A 16,741-nucleotide genomic window follows, 5' to 3' on the forward strand; every position below is an offset into this window, starting at 1 on the left:
GGGACTGGGCTGAATGGGGAGCTGTAGTCAAGTTTGGAGTTGATGCCTCTAAAGCAGTGGTTCTAGCTGTAGCTATACATAAGAGTAACACAATCAACTCTTTTAAAAGAAAAAAAAATACTGATGCCTGCGTCCAACTAAATCAGTCTCTGAGGAGAGATGGGACTTGGGCAAATAGTACTATTAAGAGTACTTAACCAGGGCCGCCGCTCATGCCTGTAATCTCAGCACTTTGGGAGGCCAAGACCAGTGAATCACTTGAGGTCAGGAATTTGAGACCAACTTAGCCAACATGGAGAAACCCCGTCTCTACTAAAAATACAAAAAAAATTAGCTGGGCATGGTGGCATGTGCCTGTAATCCCAGCTACTAGGGAGGCTGAGGCAGGAGAATCTCTTGAACCTGGGAGGCGGAGGTTGCAGTGACCTGAGATTGCACCACTGTACTCCAGCCTGGCCAGCCTGAGCAATAGAGTGAAACTCTGTCTCAGAAGAAAAAAAGGGCTGGGCATAGTGCCTCACGCCGGTAATCCCAGCACTTTGGGAAGCTGAGGCGGGCAGATCACAAGGTCAGGAGTTGGAGACCAGCCTGGCCAATATGGTGCAACCCCGTCTCTACTAACAATTATCTGGGTGTGGTGGCAGGCGCCTGTAATCCCAGCTACTCAGGAGGCTGAGGCAGGATAATCATTTGAACCTGGGAGAGGGAGTTTGCAGTGAGCCAAGATCGTGACGTTGCACTCCAGCCTGGGCAGACAGGGTGAGACTCCGTCTCAAAAAAAAAAGTGCCGGGCCAGGTGTGGTGGCTTACGCCTGTAATCCCAGCACTTTGGGAGGCCAAAGCTGATGGATCACTTGAGCTCAGGAGTTTTGAGACCTGAACAGCCTGTGCAACATGACGAAACCCCATCTCTACAAAAAATACAAAAATGAGCCAGGAGCAGTAGCATGCACCTGCAGTCTCAGCTACTTGGGAGGCTAAGGCAGGAAAATCACTTTGAGCCCAGGAGGTGCAGGTTGGAGCAAGCCGAGATTGCTTCACTGCACTCCAGCCTGACCTGGGCAACAGGAGTAAAGCCCTGTCTCAAAAAAAAAAAAAAAAAAAAAGAGTACCTAGGTAACTTTCATGTGGGGCAGAATTGAGAGGCATCACCCTAAGGCCATGGTGCTCAAAAGATGGTCTGTTAACTAGCAGCATGGGCGTCATCTGGGAGCTTGTTAGAAGTGCAGAATCTCAGGCCCTCACTGATCGGAATCTGCATTTTAACAGTGTCCCCTGGTAACTCAGAGACCGTTGAGTTTGAGAAGTACTGCTCCAAGGCAAAAGTGACAGCAGCTTGCCCTGTGGGTAGATTCAGGCCTACCGTGGTTGATCCAGCAGCTGTTACATAGTAGAATGAATACTAGACTTGGATTATAACTTGGGCTTGATTCCTGACTTTGCACTTCCTGTGACCCTGGAAAAGCCACTGATCATTTATTTCATCGTGCCTCCATGTCCTTCTCTATAGAGTGAGGGAAATTATACTTATAGGGTTGTTACAAAAAATAAGGGGAGAATATATACAAGTGTTTCTGCTGCAGAGCCTGGAACAGAGCAAGTCTCAACTATGAAGTCTGAATAGATCAGAAAGAACAGCCAGGAGAATAAAGTGACTCAGCTTTTTAATAAGGCACTCTTGGTCTCTTCAGTCACTCATCTTTGTTCTTCTCATCTGCTGTGTATTGGAAATACCTGAAAGTGCTTTTAAGAAAACCTTACAGAGAACACTTTCTCACCAACAGGGAATATGGTTGCACAATCCAGTGACGTTATTGCTGTCTGTCAGAGCCTCAAACAGATGGCAGAAAAATGTCAGCAGGACCCTGAGAGCTGCTGGTATTTCCACCAGACAGCTATACCTTGCCTGCTTGCCTTGGCTGTGCAGGCCTCTATGCCAGGTAACTTTCCACCTCTCCTTCCTGGCCTTTGGGAACTCTGCCCTCTGCTGGTGTTGAACACCACTGCCACCCTCTGGGTATTGGTACTGTGTTTTGTATCATCAGAGGTTTATTTTGAATCCTTTGTCCTCAGAGTGAGATTTCATTTCACAGCAAAGGATGCCACCCTGACCGATGGCAGGAACCAAAATCCACTAGTGTTAGCAACGTTCAAAAGAATGCACACCTTTTCCCCTTGAAGTGCTATGTGATTAGTTTACTTAGAATTGGACTCTGGAGTCAAGCCCACCTGGTTGGGTTTCATCCTCAGCTCTACCACATGCTAATTTAGGTGAAGCTATTCAGCCTTTCCAAGCCTCAATTTCCTCACTTGCAAGATGGAGATAGAGTACCGTCTAGGCTGGCACCATGGTTCACACCTGTAATCCCAGCACTTCAGGAGGCCAAGATAGGAGGATCACTTGAGTCCAGGAGTTTTGAGACCAGCCTGGGCAACACAGGGGACCCTGTTCCTACAAATAGTCAGGCATAGTGGTGCATACCTATAGTCCCAGCTGCTCAAGAGGCTGAGGTGGGAGGATAACCTGAGCCCAGGAGTTCAAGGCTGCAGTGAGCCATGATTGTGCCTCTGCACTCAAGCCTGGGTGACAGAGCGAGATCCTGTTCCTGTCTCGAAAAAAAAGAAAAACTGTTTCACAGGGTAGTTGGTAAGGACTAAATAAGATAGTGTGTAGTACCTGCCACACAGGAAGTACTCAGTATATGACAGTTGCTATAAATAATAAGGACTCATGAAGATAAATGCATGTTTTTAATTTTTTCAGAAACCAACATTACTGGTTTTTTTTCCTTTGCATCTCCATGGACACCAGGGACAACATTTCTATTTCTTATGTTAAGAATGCTCATCTTAGCTATCCCTCTTTCCCACTGTTGGCCTAGTCTAAGGACTGTGCCGAGTTCTCAAGAGCGCTCTGTGGCCCCAGGTCAGACCACTCCTGTTTCTGGTGCCCTGCTGGTTCTCAGGACTACAGCACTACCAGAGGCCAAATTAAGAACTGCTGTCATGGCTAGAGTCAAGCCCCAGAGTCAGTGATGGTGACAGAACCAATCATCCATTTCTTGAACCCGTCATGGTCTTGTGATTGTGTGCATGTGTATGTTTTGCAGAGAAGGAGCCCTCAGTTCTGAAAAAAGTACTGTTGGAGGATGAGGTGTTGGCTGCCATGGTGTCTGTCATTGGCACTGCTACCACCCACCTGAGCCCTGAGTAAGTATAATCATGGATGTGGCCTGAACCCAGGGAGGATAGCATTCTTGGGAAGAAGCAACAGGTAGCTGCCTTGTCAGCTGTCCTTTTACCTATATGTAAATGTGGGTGCAGTTAATTGTCTTGTAAGTTTTGCTGACAAAAGGAAGGGGCTCTTAGCACCATGGACTGTGAGGGTGGGAAGCCATGGGCCAGTGGTTCTTAGCTGCAGGTGGACTTCGGACTTAAGAATTACCTGTAGGGCATTTTAAAACATACCTTGACTTCCCAGATGGGAACCTGAATATAAATGATTACTGGCACATAATATGTGCCAAATTAGTATTTGTTCAATGCATGAATGATCAGGGCATGTCCCATTGACTTGGTGATCCTAATTTGAACCCCAGGTTGAAAAGCATGTCTGTGGAGGAGAGGGCTGCTTTAGAATCCTAGCTCCTTGGTCATACCTAGTACTCTGCCCCCAGGTTAGCTGCACAGAGTGTCACACACATTGTGCCCCTCTTCTTGGATGGCAACGTCTCCTTTCTGCCTGAAAACAGCTTCCCGAGCCGATTCCAGCCATTCCAGGTGACAGTCTTAGAACTTACATCCTTCAAGCTGGTTTTTTAGGGCTAATCTGGAATGGGTAGAGGGGCAGACAAGCCTATTGCTGGCAGGCTTGATCGGGCTCTGCTTCCTTTATAGGATGACGCCTCGGGGCAGAGGCGGCTGATTGCACTGCTTATGGCCTTTGTCTGCTCCCTGCCTCGAAATGTAAGTGAGCACATTTGGGAAGTACCGTTATTTAACCTTGACAAGGGGAAATGGATCCCAGGTGACTTTGGGTTGAAATTTGCCACAGGCTAAGCTGATCTTTTACTTCCCCCACCAGAGAAGTTAGTTCTTATCCATCCCGGTCCCTGCTGCCACTGTGTACTGGTTCTCTTGGAGTTCAGGTGTTCTCTGGGTCCATTACATGGCCAGGTTTTCTGTAGGTGGAAATCCCTCAGCTGAACCAACTCATGCGGGAGCTTTTGGAACTGAGCTGCTGCCACAGCTGCCCCTTTTCTTCTACCGCTGCTGCCAAGTGCTTTGCAGGACTCCTCAACAAGCACCCTGCAGGTACTAAGATCAGACTGTGTAAGGAGCCTCCCACAATCAACTACCCGTGAAATCTTATAGCTCAGTGCTCATTCTCTTTTTAAAAGGAGCTTGCTAATAACATTAGTAGGGCTTCAACTGCTCAAGCACTGTCCTGGGACTGCCCGTGGGAAAAGCATCAAAACCACAGTTGGGCAGAGCTTTATAGTACCTGAGAAGAGAAGGGAGCACAAAGAATCTAGTTCTGCCATCCTACTCCCTACAGTGGGGCTAGTGACAACCCTCTTTTCAAATGGCAGCTCCTCTGTCTTATGAGAATACCAGGCTCTTACGCAGGTGTCCAGTCATTTTGTCCACAGGCAAAAATGGTATGTTTCCCTTTCTAACAGCTTCTCAGGGAGCTCTGCACTTAAGTGATTTGCATCCTTCATTGTTAAAGGGCAAATGTCACCTTTATGTCACCATTTCCTCTCCTTTTTAGGACAACAGCTGGATGAATTCCTACAGCTGGCTGTGGACAAAGTGGAGGCTGGCCTGGGCTCTGGGCCCTGTCGTAGTCAGGCCTTCACTCTTCTTCTCTGGGTAAGGAGTTGGAGTAGAGTCTGTTTAGACAGAGAGGCAGTTATGTCTGGTTAAATAAAATGTCCCTGTTTGACCCTAAACTATAAACATCTATGTCTCGGGGTTCTGGGGTTTGAGTGTCATTCCCCAATTGCTCTCTGTGTCTAATTACAGGTAACAAAGGCCCTCGTGCTCAGATACCATCCTCTCAGCTCCTGCCTTACAGCCCGGGTACGTCCTTTCTGGAGACAGGAGAACCCAGGACCTAAACAAACTTTCTTGTTGCTCCTATTTCTCCCAAGGACTTCCATCCTCCTCTGTGTGGGTTTGTTTTTTTTTTTTTTGGAGACAGGGTCTCACTCGGTCGCCCAGGCTGGAGTGCAGTGGTGCGATCACAGCTCACTCCAGCCTCAACCTCCATAGGTTTGGTGATCCTCCCACTTCAGCCTCCCAAGTAGCTGGGACTACAGGGGCACCCCACCACACCCAGCTAATTTTTGTATTTTTTGTAACAACTGGGTCTGGCCATGTTGCCCAGACTCCTAGGCTCAAGCAGTCTACCTGCCTTGGCCTCCCAAAGTGCTAGGATTACAGGCATGAGCCACCACACCCAGCACCATTCTCATCTTTGGCACTTAAGATTCTTCTTCCCTGATGTACCTCAAAGGCTCTTTTTTCTCCAGCTCATGGACCTCCTGAATGACCCAGAATTAGGTCCAGCAGCAGCTGATGGCTTCTCTCTGCTCATGTCTGACTGCACTGATGTGTTGACTCGTGCTGGCCATGCTGAAGTGCGGATCATGTTCCGCCAGCGGTTCTTCACCGATAACGTGCCTGCTTTGGTCCAGGGCTTCCATGCTGCTCCCCAAGGTGAGGAGTCTGAAAGAAAGGCCCCACATATACACACCTCTCCTTTGCTTGGCCACATTCCCCAAGATAATTTAGGAGCCACTTGCTTCTTTAGAGATATATTGTGGTCTGTGCCTAGAAGACTAAACTTCTAGATTCTTGTCCCACTTCTTCCTTTGATGGGTGTATCTTGCTTATTCTGAGCGTGAAGGACTTTTTTACCCCTTTGTAGGCTGATGTCTCAGCCTCATCACAGATCGGGATTGAATTCTCAAGCTATATATCGAAGTCCAATTTCTCTTCTAAGCCTTTCCATTTTTTACAGATGTGAAGCCAAACTACTTGAAGGGTCTTTCTCATGTACTTAACAGGCTGCCTAAGCCTGTGCTCTTGCCAGAGCTGCCCACGGTAAGTCCTGCAGGCAGAGCTTCTAAGCAAAGGACAAAGCTATTCTTCCTCAGATGGGGCTAGAAAGAGGAGGGGACAAGAACCAGGATCTTCACAATGTGGCCATCCCCCACCTTGCCCATTGCCCCTTAGCTTCTTTCCTTGCTGCTGGAGGCCCTGTCCTGCCCTGACTGTGTGGTACAGCTCTCCACCCTCAGCTGTCTTCAGCCTCTTCTACTGGAAGCACCCCAAGTCATGAGTCTTCATGTGGACAACCTCGTCACCAAGTTTCTGAACCTCAGCTCTAGCCCTTCCATGGTACGTTGAGCCCCAGCAACTCTTTTAGGCACCAGCATCTCTCTCCCTGGGCATGCTCTCATCTCCTTGTGGTTGTGTTCCAGGCTGTCCGGATTGCCGCACTGCAATGCATGCATGCTCTCACTCGCCTGCCCACCCCTGTGGTAAGTACCTCAGGTGTCCCTCCCTGGCCTGGGAACGTCTCAGAAGAGACACGTGAGTACCTTTTTGCCTTAGTCAAGTGGGCTTGGCCACCCTGCTGTGTAACTGAGATCTGAATTACAAGGTACAGATCTGGTAATTCTCGGCCCAAGGATTCTTTTCCTTGGGCCCAGAAGGTAACAGAATGGTCATCCTGCCACTTAACATCCCTTGGAATCGCTAAAGATGTTTTGCTTTCCTCAGAATATTAGTTGCACAGAATCAAAAAAGCGGTACTTTCAGCTGCCTTGGATGAGCAAGGTTGATTATATCCTCTATATCCTCTGACTCCACAGCTGCTGCCGTACAAACCACAGGTGATCCGGGCCTTAGCCAAACCCCTGGATGACAAGAAGAGACTGGTGCGCAAGGAAGCAGTGTCAGCCAGGGGGGAATGGTGAGTTTCTAGGTCATGGGGAGAGATGGGACCAAAATGAGCCTCACCACTAATGCCGCCATCTTTCTGCCTACAGGTTTCTGCTGGGGAGTCCTGGCAGCTGAGTCTTCAGTCCTGGCCTAGACTGTTCTGACAATCTAACCTGGAATTACTATCGAGCCATCTTCCCAAAGCAGGGAAACCACTGGCCTCTGACTGCCTTTCCCACAGACACAGCACAAATGCTAGGCCTCTGTTGCATGGCTGTACAAGGAACATAAGAGTCCAGATTTCTAGTGGATTTGTGAAATAAGTATGTGTGAGACACTTGTGTTTGAAGAAAGATCTAGGGTCCTGGGTCTCTTGCATTGGTATGTCAGAAAAGGGGCGATATGCTGCTGAGGGGTGAGTGCATATGAGTGTGGCCCTGAGGACCAGGGCTGGCAGATGTGTGTACCTGCTGAAGAATAAAGATTTCTTTTGGTAAGGGGCTGTCAGATATTTCCCCCACCCCACATGTGCTTCATATAACCGGAGGGGCCACTGCACCAAGCTGGAGGAACAATGACAGGGACTGGCCTGTAAGCCCAACACCTTAGGAGGCTGAGGCAGGCTGATCGCTTGAGACTAGGAGTTTCAGACTAGCCCTGGCAATACAGCAAGAACCCATTTCTACAAATAATTTTTAAAAAAAATTAGATTGGGCATGGTGGCCGATGCCTATAATCCCAGCATTTGGGGAGGCTGAGGCGCATGGATCATTAGAGGTCAGGAGTTGAAGACCAGACTGGCCAACAGGGTGAAACCCCATCTCTACTAAAAATACAAAAATTAGGCATGGTGGCACCCACCTTTAATCACAGCTACTTGGGAGGCTGAGACACAAGAATCACTTGAAACTGGGAGGCGGAGGTTGCAGTGAGTCGAGATCGCACCCCTGCACTCCAGTCTAGGAGACAGTGAGACTCCGTCTCCAAAAAAAAAAAAGGCATGACCAGAACACCTCACTAGGTTTTGACTTTCCCCTTCCCTGCCCTATTGTGAGGCAGAGAGTGAGAAGCTACATATCTTTAAAAATCAAATACCTTTATTTTTGTTCCCTTCAGCAGCATGTGAGAAGTGGCAGTGACCTCAGCAGCAGGTCTGGTATCTTTGCCCTGTTGAGAAGCCAAGATCTCAGCTGTACTAGTCAGGTGTTTTTTCAGACAGCAAGTAGGAGAGGTGGTGGCCAACTCCAGTGCTGTATCCTGGAGGAGGTCCTGGTCAGCACTGGGCAAAGTAGGTAGCTAGCTGCCTGACCCCTAGTCTGGGGTTGGAACTTCTGTTTGCCTGAGTAAAGGGATGTCAGTCCTAAGATTTCTCCACATTGTGTCTGTCTTCTGCAGTGGCAAAAAGGCTGGTCCTTGAATTGTCCTGCATGGTACCCTAAGGCAGGCCCACTGGCTCTTTTTGATCAAAGATTCCAAGAAAAGTTGCCCTTGGAGGCCCTTGAAATAACATAGGAAGCAGAATGAGTGCTGAAGTCGTGGCTGACAGTCTAGCTCACACTGCCATCACAGAGGCTGAGTGAGCAGTCACCCAGGGAGGGGGCTCCCAGCTCATTCCATTCCCATGGGGCAGGTGACTAGAAGGTAAGAGCACCCGAGTAAGCCAATGCCTACAAGAGAAGAGAGAAATGTCTCTGAGTTCCAAGAATTCTTGGTCCTTCCCGATCATCATTCCTTAACAAGCATACATCAAGGTATCCTGAAGCTGCCTTGATGTCAATTATGAAAGTAACAAAAGTTCTAATTTTTTCTGCCTAATTTTATCCAACAAATGTACCTTTTGGTGCCTTGAAGGCCTTTTGAGGTTTCGAGCTCAACTTTTTTTTTTTTTTGAGACGGAGTCTCGCTCTGTCACCCGGGCTGCAGAGTGCAGTGGCTGGATCTCAGCTCACTGCAAGCTCTGCCTCCTGGGTTTACGCCATTCTCCTGCCTCAGCCTCCCGAGTAGCTGGGACTACAGGCGCCCGCCACCTTGCCCGGCTAGTTTTCTTTTTTTTTGAGACAGAGTCTCGCTCTGTCGCCCAGGCTGGAGTGCAGTGGCTGGATCTCAGCTCACTGCAAGCTCTGCCTCCTGGGTTTACGCCATTCTCCTGCCTCAGCCTCCCGAGTAGCTGGGACTACAGGCGCCCGCCACCTTGCCCGGCTAGTTTTCTTTTTTTTTGAGACAGAGTCTCGCTCTGTCGCCCAGGCTGGAGTAAAGTGGCCGGTTCTCAGCTCACTGCAAGCTCCGCCTCCTGGGTTTATGCCATTCTCCTGCCTCAGCCTCCGAGTAGCTGGGACTACAGGCGCCCGCCACCTTGCCCGGCTAGTTTTTTGTATTTTTTAGTAGAGACGGGGTTTCACTGTGTTAGCCAGGATGGTCTCGATCTCCTGACCTCGTGATCCGCCCGTCTCGGCCTCCCAAAGTGCTGGGATTACAGGCTTGAGCCACCGCCCCCGGCCTCGAGCTCAACTTCTAAAGGTCCACTTTAAGCACAGTGATAGGAGAGTCATGTACATGGGAAAGGGTGGAGGGAAGGCACGTCTGTCTGCCCATCTAATTGTTATCGCCTCAGTAACTGCCATTTGAAAAATTGTTTCCCCAGCCAGGCACGGTGGCTCACACCTGTAATCCCAGCACTTTGCGAGGCCGAGGCGGGCAGATCACGAGGTTAGATTGAGACCATCCTGGCTAACATGGTGAAACCCCGTCTCTACTGAAAATACAAAACAAAAATTAGCCGGGCGTGGTGGCGGGCGCCTGTAGTCCCAGCTACTTGGGAGGCTGAGGCAGGAGAATGGCGTGAACCCTGGAGGCGGAGCTTGCAGTGAGCCGAGATTGCGCCACTGCACTCCAGCCTGGGCAACAGAGCGAGGCTCTGTCTCAAAAAAAAAAAAAAAAGAAAAAGAAAAATTGTTTCCCCTTGTCTTGGGCTGAGAGGTAGCTCCAGTTACTGTCTTAGGGCCTCTGTGACAAGTAGATTATTTTCATCTCACAAATTATTGGCTTGAACTCTAGACACTGCTCTCCAAGTGAGAGGTGACTGCTGGCCACTGCATCCTACAACCAGAGGCCCCTTCCTGAGCACAGCTTTCCGAGGATTCTACTGTAGTCATGTTGAAGCCTCATCTGTTACTTAAAACCACATAGTGTTGGCCTCAAGCCTCTTAGGTTCAAATGAACAGTGATCTCTATTCGTAGAGTCTAGAACTGTGCTAACACAGTAGCCACTAGCCATATTCCAAGTGCTCACAGGCACAGAACATCTTTCTCTTCACAGCATTCTGTTGGACTGCATTAGTCTGTGTGTCTTACATTACCTTCCTGTGTCCACACCCAGGAATACCTTCCAGTTGTCCAAGCAGCCGTAGTTGTAAGGATTCCTAAATACCTGGAGCCAAGAAAAACACATGTTTCTTTTAACTTCTAATTTTTGAGACTAAACTGGCTAAGCTAAAGCTCAGGTAGAGTAGTTCTGGCCTTTTACAATGCTTGCCCTAGTCAGCCCTGCCCATGGCCTGTTTACAGGAGAGCAGGTTCAGTTACCCACCTACCCACCCCAAGCCTTCAACCCTACTCACTCTGCCCTTGGCCTGTAGCCGACGTCTCTCCTTCTTGTTGATGTGCCTTTCGATGCTAGTCTCACCTCGACTGATAAGAACAGCATGCCATACAGTTAGGGCACCCAGGGCAAGTGCCACAGAACTAAGAAAAGAGGGGCGAAGACTGGTGGGTAGTTTAGAGAGGGCTGGAGGAAGTATGTCTGAAATTGAGCTAAGCAATAACAACTGGCTTGTAACCTCTCTACCTAAGTCGTCCTCACCTCCCAGCATATATCCTAGACAAACTTTTACTTCATTATGTCTATAAAGAGCATCAATGAAAAAGCATCAAAGTGGCCTAAGAATAAATGATGTGAAGCCAGGCATAGTAGCTCATGCCTAGTAGTCCCAGCAACTCAGGAGGCTGAGATAGGAAGATCATTTGAGTCTAGCATGGGCAACATAGCAAGACTCCATCTCTGTTGTTGTTAAAGGAAAATAAGAGAGTATGCAGAAAGGAGAGTAGAGAAGTCTGTATTACTGAGAAAATGTTCTATATTTCCTAAAATACCCATGCTTAGGAGATAGTGGGAGGTAGTAAAAGCACCCAGGGTTGGAATGGGATGGCATGAAATTCAAATTCCAGTGCTACTCTTCCTACTAGCTGTGTATCATAGAACAAGTCACTTCACTTCACCGCCCCTTGGCCCCCAATTTTCAGTTTTCCTCATCTATAAATAAGGAGTTTAACTTACTCTGGTTACATATCAAGCATATACTTGTATCCATGTGCTTAGTAATAAGCAATGCCAATATCCTCAGTGCTTCCTGCCCTGAAATGCTTTAGAAAAGTGCTGGCTCTTTGCCAACCTAAATTAGACTAAACAGTAGCAGTTCACTTAGGAATGGGTTTCTGCCTGCGTGTGGCCACCTAAAAAACTTTTTCTGAAGCTTCCCCTCCCTTAAAACTATCAAAATTAAATACCTGCACAGGAACCAGAGGTAGACAAGACTCTTGTGAGTCATCCTTTCTCGAAAGGAGAAGATGGGTGGTGGGGTCTGGTGATAAGTCTAGAAAAAGAAAACAGCAAAGCTGGCTCATTTGCTCTGTGGGTCTCCAGCAACTACCCCAGCACCTATAGGCAGGAAGTGATCCAAACCCAGGCAGAGGAAACGGGGTAAAGCCACAGGGGAGTCAGGGAAGCAGCGAAGATGGGTGGACCAAGCCCAGCGGCATCACCACATGGACAAACACTGGGCAGCAGAGCAGGGTCTGGACAGGATGGTGAAGCACAGGAGGAGCTGACCCTGGGCCTTCAGAGTGACAACACAAATGGGGCTCCAGGGGAAGCCACTCCAATCCCCAGCCAGAACTCCTTCACTGCGCGGCTGCATCCCCAAGAGAGGAGACCAGACCATACCCAGAATGGACTGACTGGAGTGAGGAGAACCACTAGGGACTGTGAAAGGACAGCAGAAATACAATCAATATGGGCCCAAGATGGGCTCAGCAGATTAAGGAGTCCTAAAAGGTACTGGGGGACAGGGATGATCCATATGTAGATAGACCAGGTGCAAGGGATGATCAGACTGGCTCAGCCTGATCTCTGTCCCCTGGAACCCCATTACACAGACTAACATAGACTCCTTGCTGCTCAGGCCGTCACCAAGGCAGACTGCTTGCTCGGCTGAAGAGAGGTGATGACGGGATAGATAGCCAAAACTGTCAAATACCAGGAACTTCCAGCTTGCCTGTAGGTCACTTAGTTTACCCACCACAGCCAGTCGGCCTGAACACTCCTGATCTGGTCTAGAGTGGCCTCTCAGCAGCCTCTACAACTAAATGGGCAGGTCGGCCCCAGTTGCCTGAGCAACTCTATGCCCCCAGGCCTGAGCAGCAGGAGGCAGTGGGGTGGGGACAGCCCACCTGGTTGGCAACCGCCTGTAGTTTGTTCTTGTCGAGCTGTTTCATTTTCTAAGGGGATGGAAAACAGTGCTGGTTATACTCTCAGGCTTCTAGGATGGGGTGCTACCGCCCCATTCCTTAGGGGCAGGTTCTACATCGCAAAGTTCTGCACTACTGAGCTGCCCTATTCCTGACAACGAGCTCACCTCAATGGCAGCATAAGCCTCCCGGAAAAGGTCCCAACTTCCGTAGCTGCAGTAGACACAGCCCAGAGTCATGAAAAAGCAGAACGAGAAGAAGTATCGATGGTTATAGTGGCCCACACAATTGTTTAGCCAGGCTGGTTGGGAAATGATTAAGGACTAGAATCAAACACAATTTCAGGTGGTGTCCAGGCCCCTCAGATTCATCCCTGGTTCATGACAACATCACCCAAGCCTCAGGCTTCCAGTCACTAAGAACTACTTTCCAAAGGCAGGAAAATACAACTCTTTACACCCCAGGTTGAGGTAGAAGTGCTCAAAGCTTTTCAGAGCATTCAGGTCCCACCAGGAAGTCACAGAAACTGAAATCCTTCACTAAAATGAATCTGCCGATATTTCAGCCTAGCTGGAGTTAGCCAAACATCTGTGTGGAACAGCAGATGGGGACCCATGGTTCTATCTGGCATACCCAGTGAACAACCACAGAAGCTCAAACATCTCTTTCCATCCAATAGCTGTTAGCATGAGAGTTTAGAAAAGAAAGAGCTGTTAAAAGATTCCTTGCTCCAAGAAGATCTGTCCTAGAGTGTGAGCTTCCTGCTCCCCCAGGAGATGGTCAGCCCCCACAACTCCTCAACTCCAGTGTTCTCTGCAGGGTGATGCTAAATGGTGGTCATTAACCCTGTACAGTACTCTGGAGCTAAGGAAGGCCTCAGGCAGAAGAGGAAGCAAAAGGATACGGCAGTGGTGATCCATCTTCAGCACACACCTGTGAGGAAGGGACACAGGCTCTGTTACGGTGGCCAAAGTTCTTGAGATGTCAGTGCCAATCCTGACATCATCCTGCTGAGGTGGAAAGGGCACAGACTTTGAAGACAGCCAGGCCTTGCTTCAAACCCAGCTCTGTAGTTTAATAGCTATAAGATACTAGACAAGGTAACTCATCTCTCCAAACCTCGGTTTTCACAAGTGGTAATAATGCCTAATTCAGAGGACCACTGTAAGGATGAGGTGTCAGGAGAAGAGGGCACATTGCCTGGGACATGATGGGTGCTTCACCCATGTCTTAGCAAACTCAAGGTGAGGTTTTGCCCTAGGGCTACAGCAGGACCACAGCTGGGATTCCCAGAGAGCAAAGCCAAGACCCACCTGTTGCAGATGCTGCAGTGGTGTGTTCGGGCTGGCTTGGGGTAAATGCACTTCTTACAGATGGAGACCGTGGCGATATCATTCCTGCCCTGTGTGAAGGGAGAGCATAACTGTGGCAGCACCAGTTCTGTCTCTCAAAACATACCAAGATACTCTCCCCACTCCTGGGACCAGGTCCCATAGCCAGCAATTTCCCCCAATGCCCCTGTGAGGACCCACCTGGGGTGGGTACCCAGGCGGAGTGGTGATGGCCTGGTAGTAGTGGAAGACAATCAGGATCAGATTCCAGTGGCTATAGAAGAAATGCCAGCAGAGTCGTGGCACTGAGTAGGTTCGGAGGATGAGAGGCAGGACACATAGGTAGGCGATAGCCACAATGGAGCCTGTCAGCACGATCACCAGGACTACGAACACCTGCCAACACCAGCAAGGTCAGGGAGACATGGCGCAAGAGCTATGCCCAAAGCAGACTCGGAGTTTCCCTAGGGGTGGGGGCCGGCCTCCAAAACCTGGGTTGGGTCTGTCAGAGACATGTCCCTCTGCTTCCCACAATACCCCTTTTCCTGCTCCCTGGACATCACTCACCACTCCAAACCAGCGGATTACATTGTCTACCAGCCAGTAGACGGGCTCAAAGGCAGCATCGACAGCGGTGTCACTGCCCCCAAAGGAGTTGTAGAGCAGGGAGCGCAGGCAGACCTTGCCGTAGCGCCAGCGCTGTACTAGACCCCGGAGCAGAGGTGGACAGCGGCGCCTGTAGCCCAGCAGCAGAAGCAGGCGGAGGCAGAGGCGGGCCGGGCCCAGCAGCAGGCTCCGCTGGCCTCGCATGTTTCCTAGGAGAGCACACCATTGTGAGGATCTAGTCTGAGCCCTCCCTTCCTAACCCGCTAGTGGGAAAGCCTAGAGTACTCACTGGGAGGGCAAAGCCTGAGACTAAGACCCAGCTAGGCCAGTCACCACCTATGAGAAGTAGGAAGGTTACTTCATTTTTCTACGGACAGTGCCCATGTTCCAACCAGATTAAGGGGGTAAGACTGACGGTTCTGAGCCTGCAGAAATCATACTCATATTACACCACATGGTTGCATAGCAAATCCAAGGTGATGCACACCTAAAGCAACAGGCCACAGGAAAGGGGTGAGAAAGGCTGCTCCAAACCAAAGCAGTCTTAGGAACTGTCTGTGTAGACAGACCTTTGGGTGGAGTGTGGCCAACATGGACAAAGCTGCCCACTGTGTCCCTGGGCATGGCCACCGTAGCAGAGATCGCCAGGGCTTCCTGACTGCGTTGGCACATCAACCCACCTTCAGACGATTACTCCTCACCAAAGAACAGCCAGTGGAGGAATGAGTACACAGAATGTGGATCTTGCACCGAGATATTCCCTGGTGCTATTTAAGTCTTGGCAAAAGATACTCTTCCTTCCTATTCCCTCTGGGCTGATGTCACAGGCTAGCCGACTCAACCTGGTAGCATGACATTACCTGTCTCCTGTCAGGACAGCCAGCTACCCCTTGCATGACAGAAAATGCTTTGTCTCCAATTCCATTCCCAGCCCCACTCCCAAGGAAATGGTAGCCAAGATAACTCCAGGTATTCTGAGCCAAAACCACAGGAAGGAGTCACAAGCAATGGGAGGGGACCTCCATGTTGATTCATGAAGGCCTCGGGGCCTGACCTCTCTGATGGACTCCACTGCCCCAGTCTAATTAGACACTCAAGAATCTTCTCTGCAGCTGCTACCTTAGCCCCAAGCTGCCCAACCAGACTTCCCAGTTCACCGCTTCTGTGGCACCTCTACCAGTGCCTCCATCTCCTCTATGCAGTTTCTACCTCATGCAGCAGCCATGGGAAGAGATCAGCTACCTGGGCAATGACCAGAAGACACAGATGCGCTAACAGATGACAGTTTCATCAGTTCTGCAGATTAAATACTTTCACCAGAAAAAAAAATTATCTGATTTTGCCCTGAGGCAGCCAGGGAGGGCTGCTTTGTCCTTGACAACCCCACTGACTTATTTAACAGGTAGCTCAAAACCCAACAGAAACTGGAGGAGGCTGCTCCACTGCAGGGATGGTTTCAATTCGGTAACTGGAGCATTGTACTCTCCTTGCACCCTGGCTCATCCCCACAAAAGACCTTTCAAAGAAAATACTTAATTACCTCCTTGCACAAGCCCTGTAAGCTCTAAGGTGAAAAGGAACTTAGCAGACAAGGTCTACAGAGGAGAAAGCACAATTCGGTAGGGACCTACACTCAGCACCAGGATAAAGAAACTGTCTGTTCCTGTCACCTCCTAGGAAGCGAAAAGAATTAAGGAGAGTGTAGAAAAGAGAAAAAAAGGCCAGGCGCAGTGGCTCACACCTGTACTCCCAACACTTTGGGAGGCTGAGGCAGGTGGATTGCTTGAGGTCAGGAGTTAGATCAGCCTCGCCAACATGGTGAAACCTTGTCTCTACTGAAAATACAAAAAAATAGCTGGGCATGGTGGCACATGCCTGTAATCCCGGTACTTGGGAGCCTGAGGCAGGAGAATCGCTGAAACCCGGGAGGTGGAGGTTGCAGTGAGCCGAGATCACGTCAGTGCACTCCAGCCTGGGAGATAGAGTGAGACTCCGTCTCAAAAAAAATTAAAAAAAAAAAAAGCTCAAGCTCAAACTTCCACCCCTACTGTTTGGAAGCATGATTTGGCTTGTAGCATGAATTTTTAAAGTGGTAGATACCCACAATCAAATGTAAGAGTGGGACAAAACAGATTACCCCACAACAAATCTAGGTGGCTTTTGGACTGTCCACACCACTGTTCATTCCCTTTCTATAGCTAATGGAGAGTTTCCTATTTGCCAAAATACTTTTTGTAGCAATAGCATGCAAATCCAATGCATTCCTCATTTGTAATAAACTCAAATTATATGCTACCTCGCACCTCTTCTAGTCTTAAAAAAAAAAA

General features: G+C 49.3%; 2 protein-coding genes across 8 annotated transcripts in view; one reads left to right on the forward strand and one right to left on the reverse strand.

The window, feature by feature from the left end:
• The window catches only part of MMS19 (MMS19 nucleotide excision repair homolog (S. cerevisiae)), a 43,644-nt gene extending 36,193 nt beyond the window's left edge, over nt 1–7,451 (forward strand). For all 3 annotated transcript variants that reach the window (XM_011951182.1, XM_011951183.1, XM_011951184.1), the window contains 13 exons: nt 1,785–1,940; nt 3,111–3,210; nt 3,678–3,780; nt 3,898–3,966; nt 4,188–4,314; nt 4,775–4,875; nt 5,029–5,085; nt 5,538–5,724; nt 6,029–6,111; nt 6,244–6,408; nt 6,492–6,551; nt 6,885–6,985; nt 7,062–7,451. In XM_011951182.1, coding sequence (XP_011806572.1) covers nt 1,785–1,940; nt 3,111–3,210; nt 3,678–3,780; nt 3,898–3,966; nt 4,188–4,314; nt 4,775–4,875; nt 5,029–5,085; nt 5,538–5,724; nt 6,029–6,111; nt 6,244–6,408; nt 6,492–6,551; nt 6,885–6,985; nt 7,062–7,089 — 1,337 coding nt within the window. In that variant the 3' untranslated portion in view covers nt 7,090–7,451. The remainder of the gene's footprint in view (nt 1–1,784; nt 1,941–3,110; nt 3,211–3,677; nt 3,781–3,897; nt 3,967–4,187; nt 4,315–4,774; nt 4,876–5,028; nt 5,086–5,537; nt 5,725–6,028; nt 6,112–6,243; nt 6,409–6,491; nt 6,552–6,884; nt 6,986–7,061) is intronic.
• A 578-nt stretch (nt 7,452–8,029) lies between these two features.
• ZDHHC16 (zinc finger, DHHC-type containing 16) overlaps nt 8,030–16,741 on the reverse strand; it is a 15,667-nt gene continuing 6,955 nt past the window's right edge. Inside the window, exons 2-11 of one of the 5 annotated variants that reach the window (XM_011951188.1) lie at nt 14,376–14,623; nt 14,010–14,204; nt 13,791–13,879; nt 13,382–13,410; nt 12,645–12,778; nt 12,460–12,507; nt 11,518–11,603; nt 10,572–10,695; nt 10,311–10,381; nt 8,030–8,621 (exon numbers count right to left, since the gene is read on the reverse strand). In XM_011951188.1, the coding sequence (XP_011806578.1) occupies nt 8,507–8,621; nt 10,311–10,381; nt 10,572–10,695; nt 11,518–11,603; nt 12,460–12,507; nt 12,645–12,778; nt 13,382–13,410; nt 13,791–13,879; nt 14,010–14,204; nt 14,376–14,618 (1,134 nt within the window). In that variant the 5' untranslated portion in view covers nt 14,619–14,623 and the 3' untranslated portion in view covers nt 8,030–8,506. Of the gene's footprint in view, nt 8,622–10,310; nt 10,382–10,571; nt 10,754–11,517; nt 11,604–12,459; nt 12,508–12,644; nt 12,779–13,381; nt 13,411–13,790; nt 13,880–14,009; nt 14,205–14,375; nt 14,624–16,741 lie in introns of all 5 variants that reach the window. The other 4 variants (XM_011951190.1, XM_011951189.1, XM_011951192.1 and 1 more) reach the window with 4 other exon arrangements.

Source organism: Colobus angolensis, unplaced genomic scaffold (assembly GCF_000951035.1).
Source record: "Colobus angolensis palliatus isolate OR3802 unplaced genomic scaffold, Cang.pa_1.0 Scaffold316, whole genome shotgun sequence".
Classification (NCBI taxonomy): Eukaryota; Metazoa; Chordata; class Mammalia; order Primates; family Cercopithecidae; genus Colobus; species Colobus angolensis.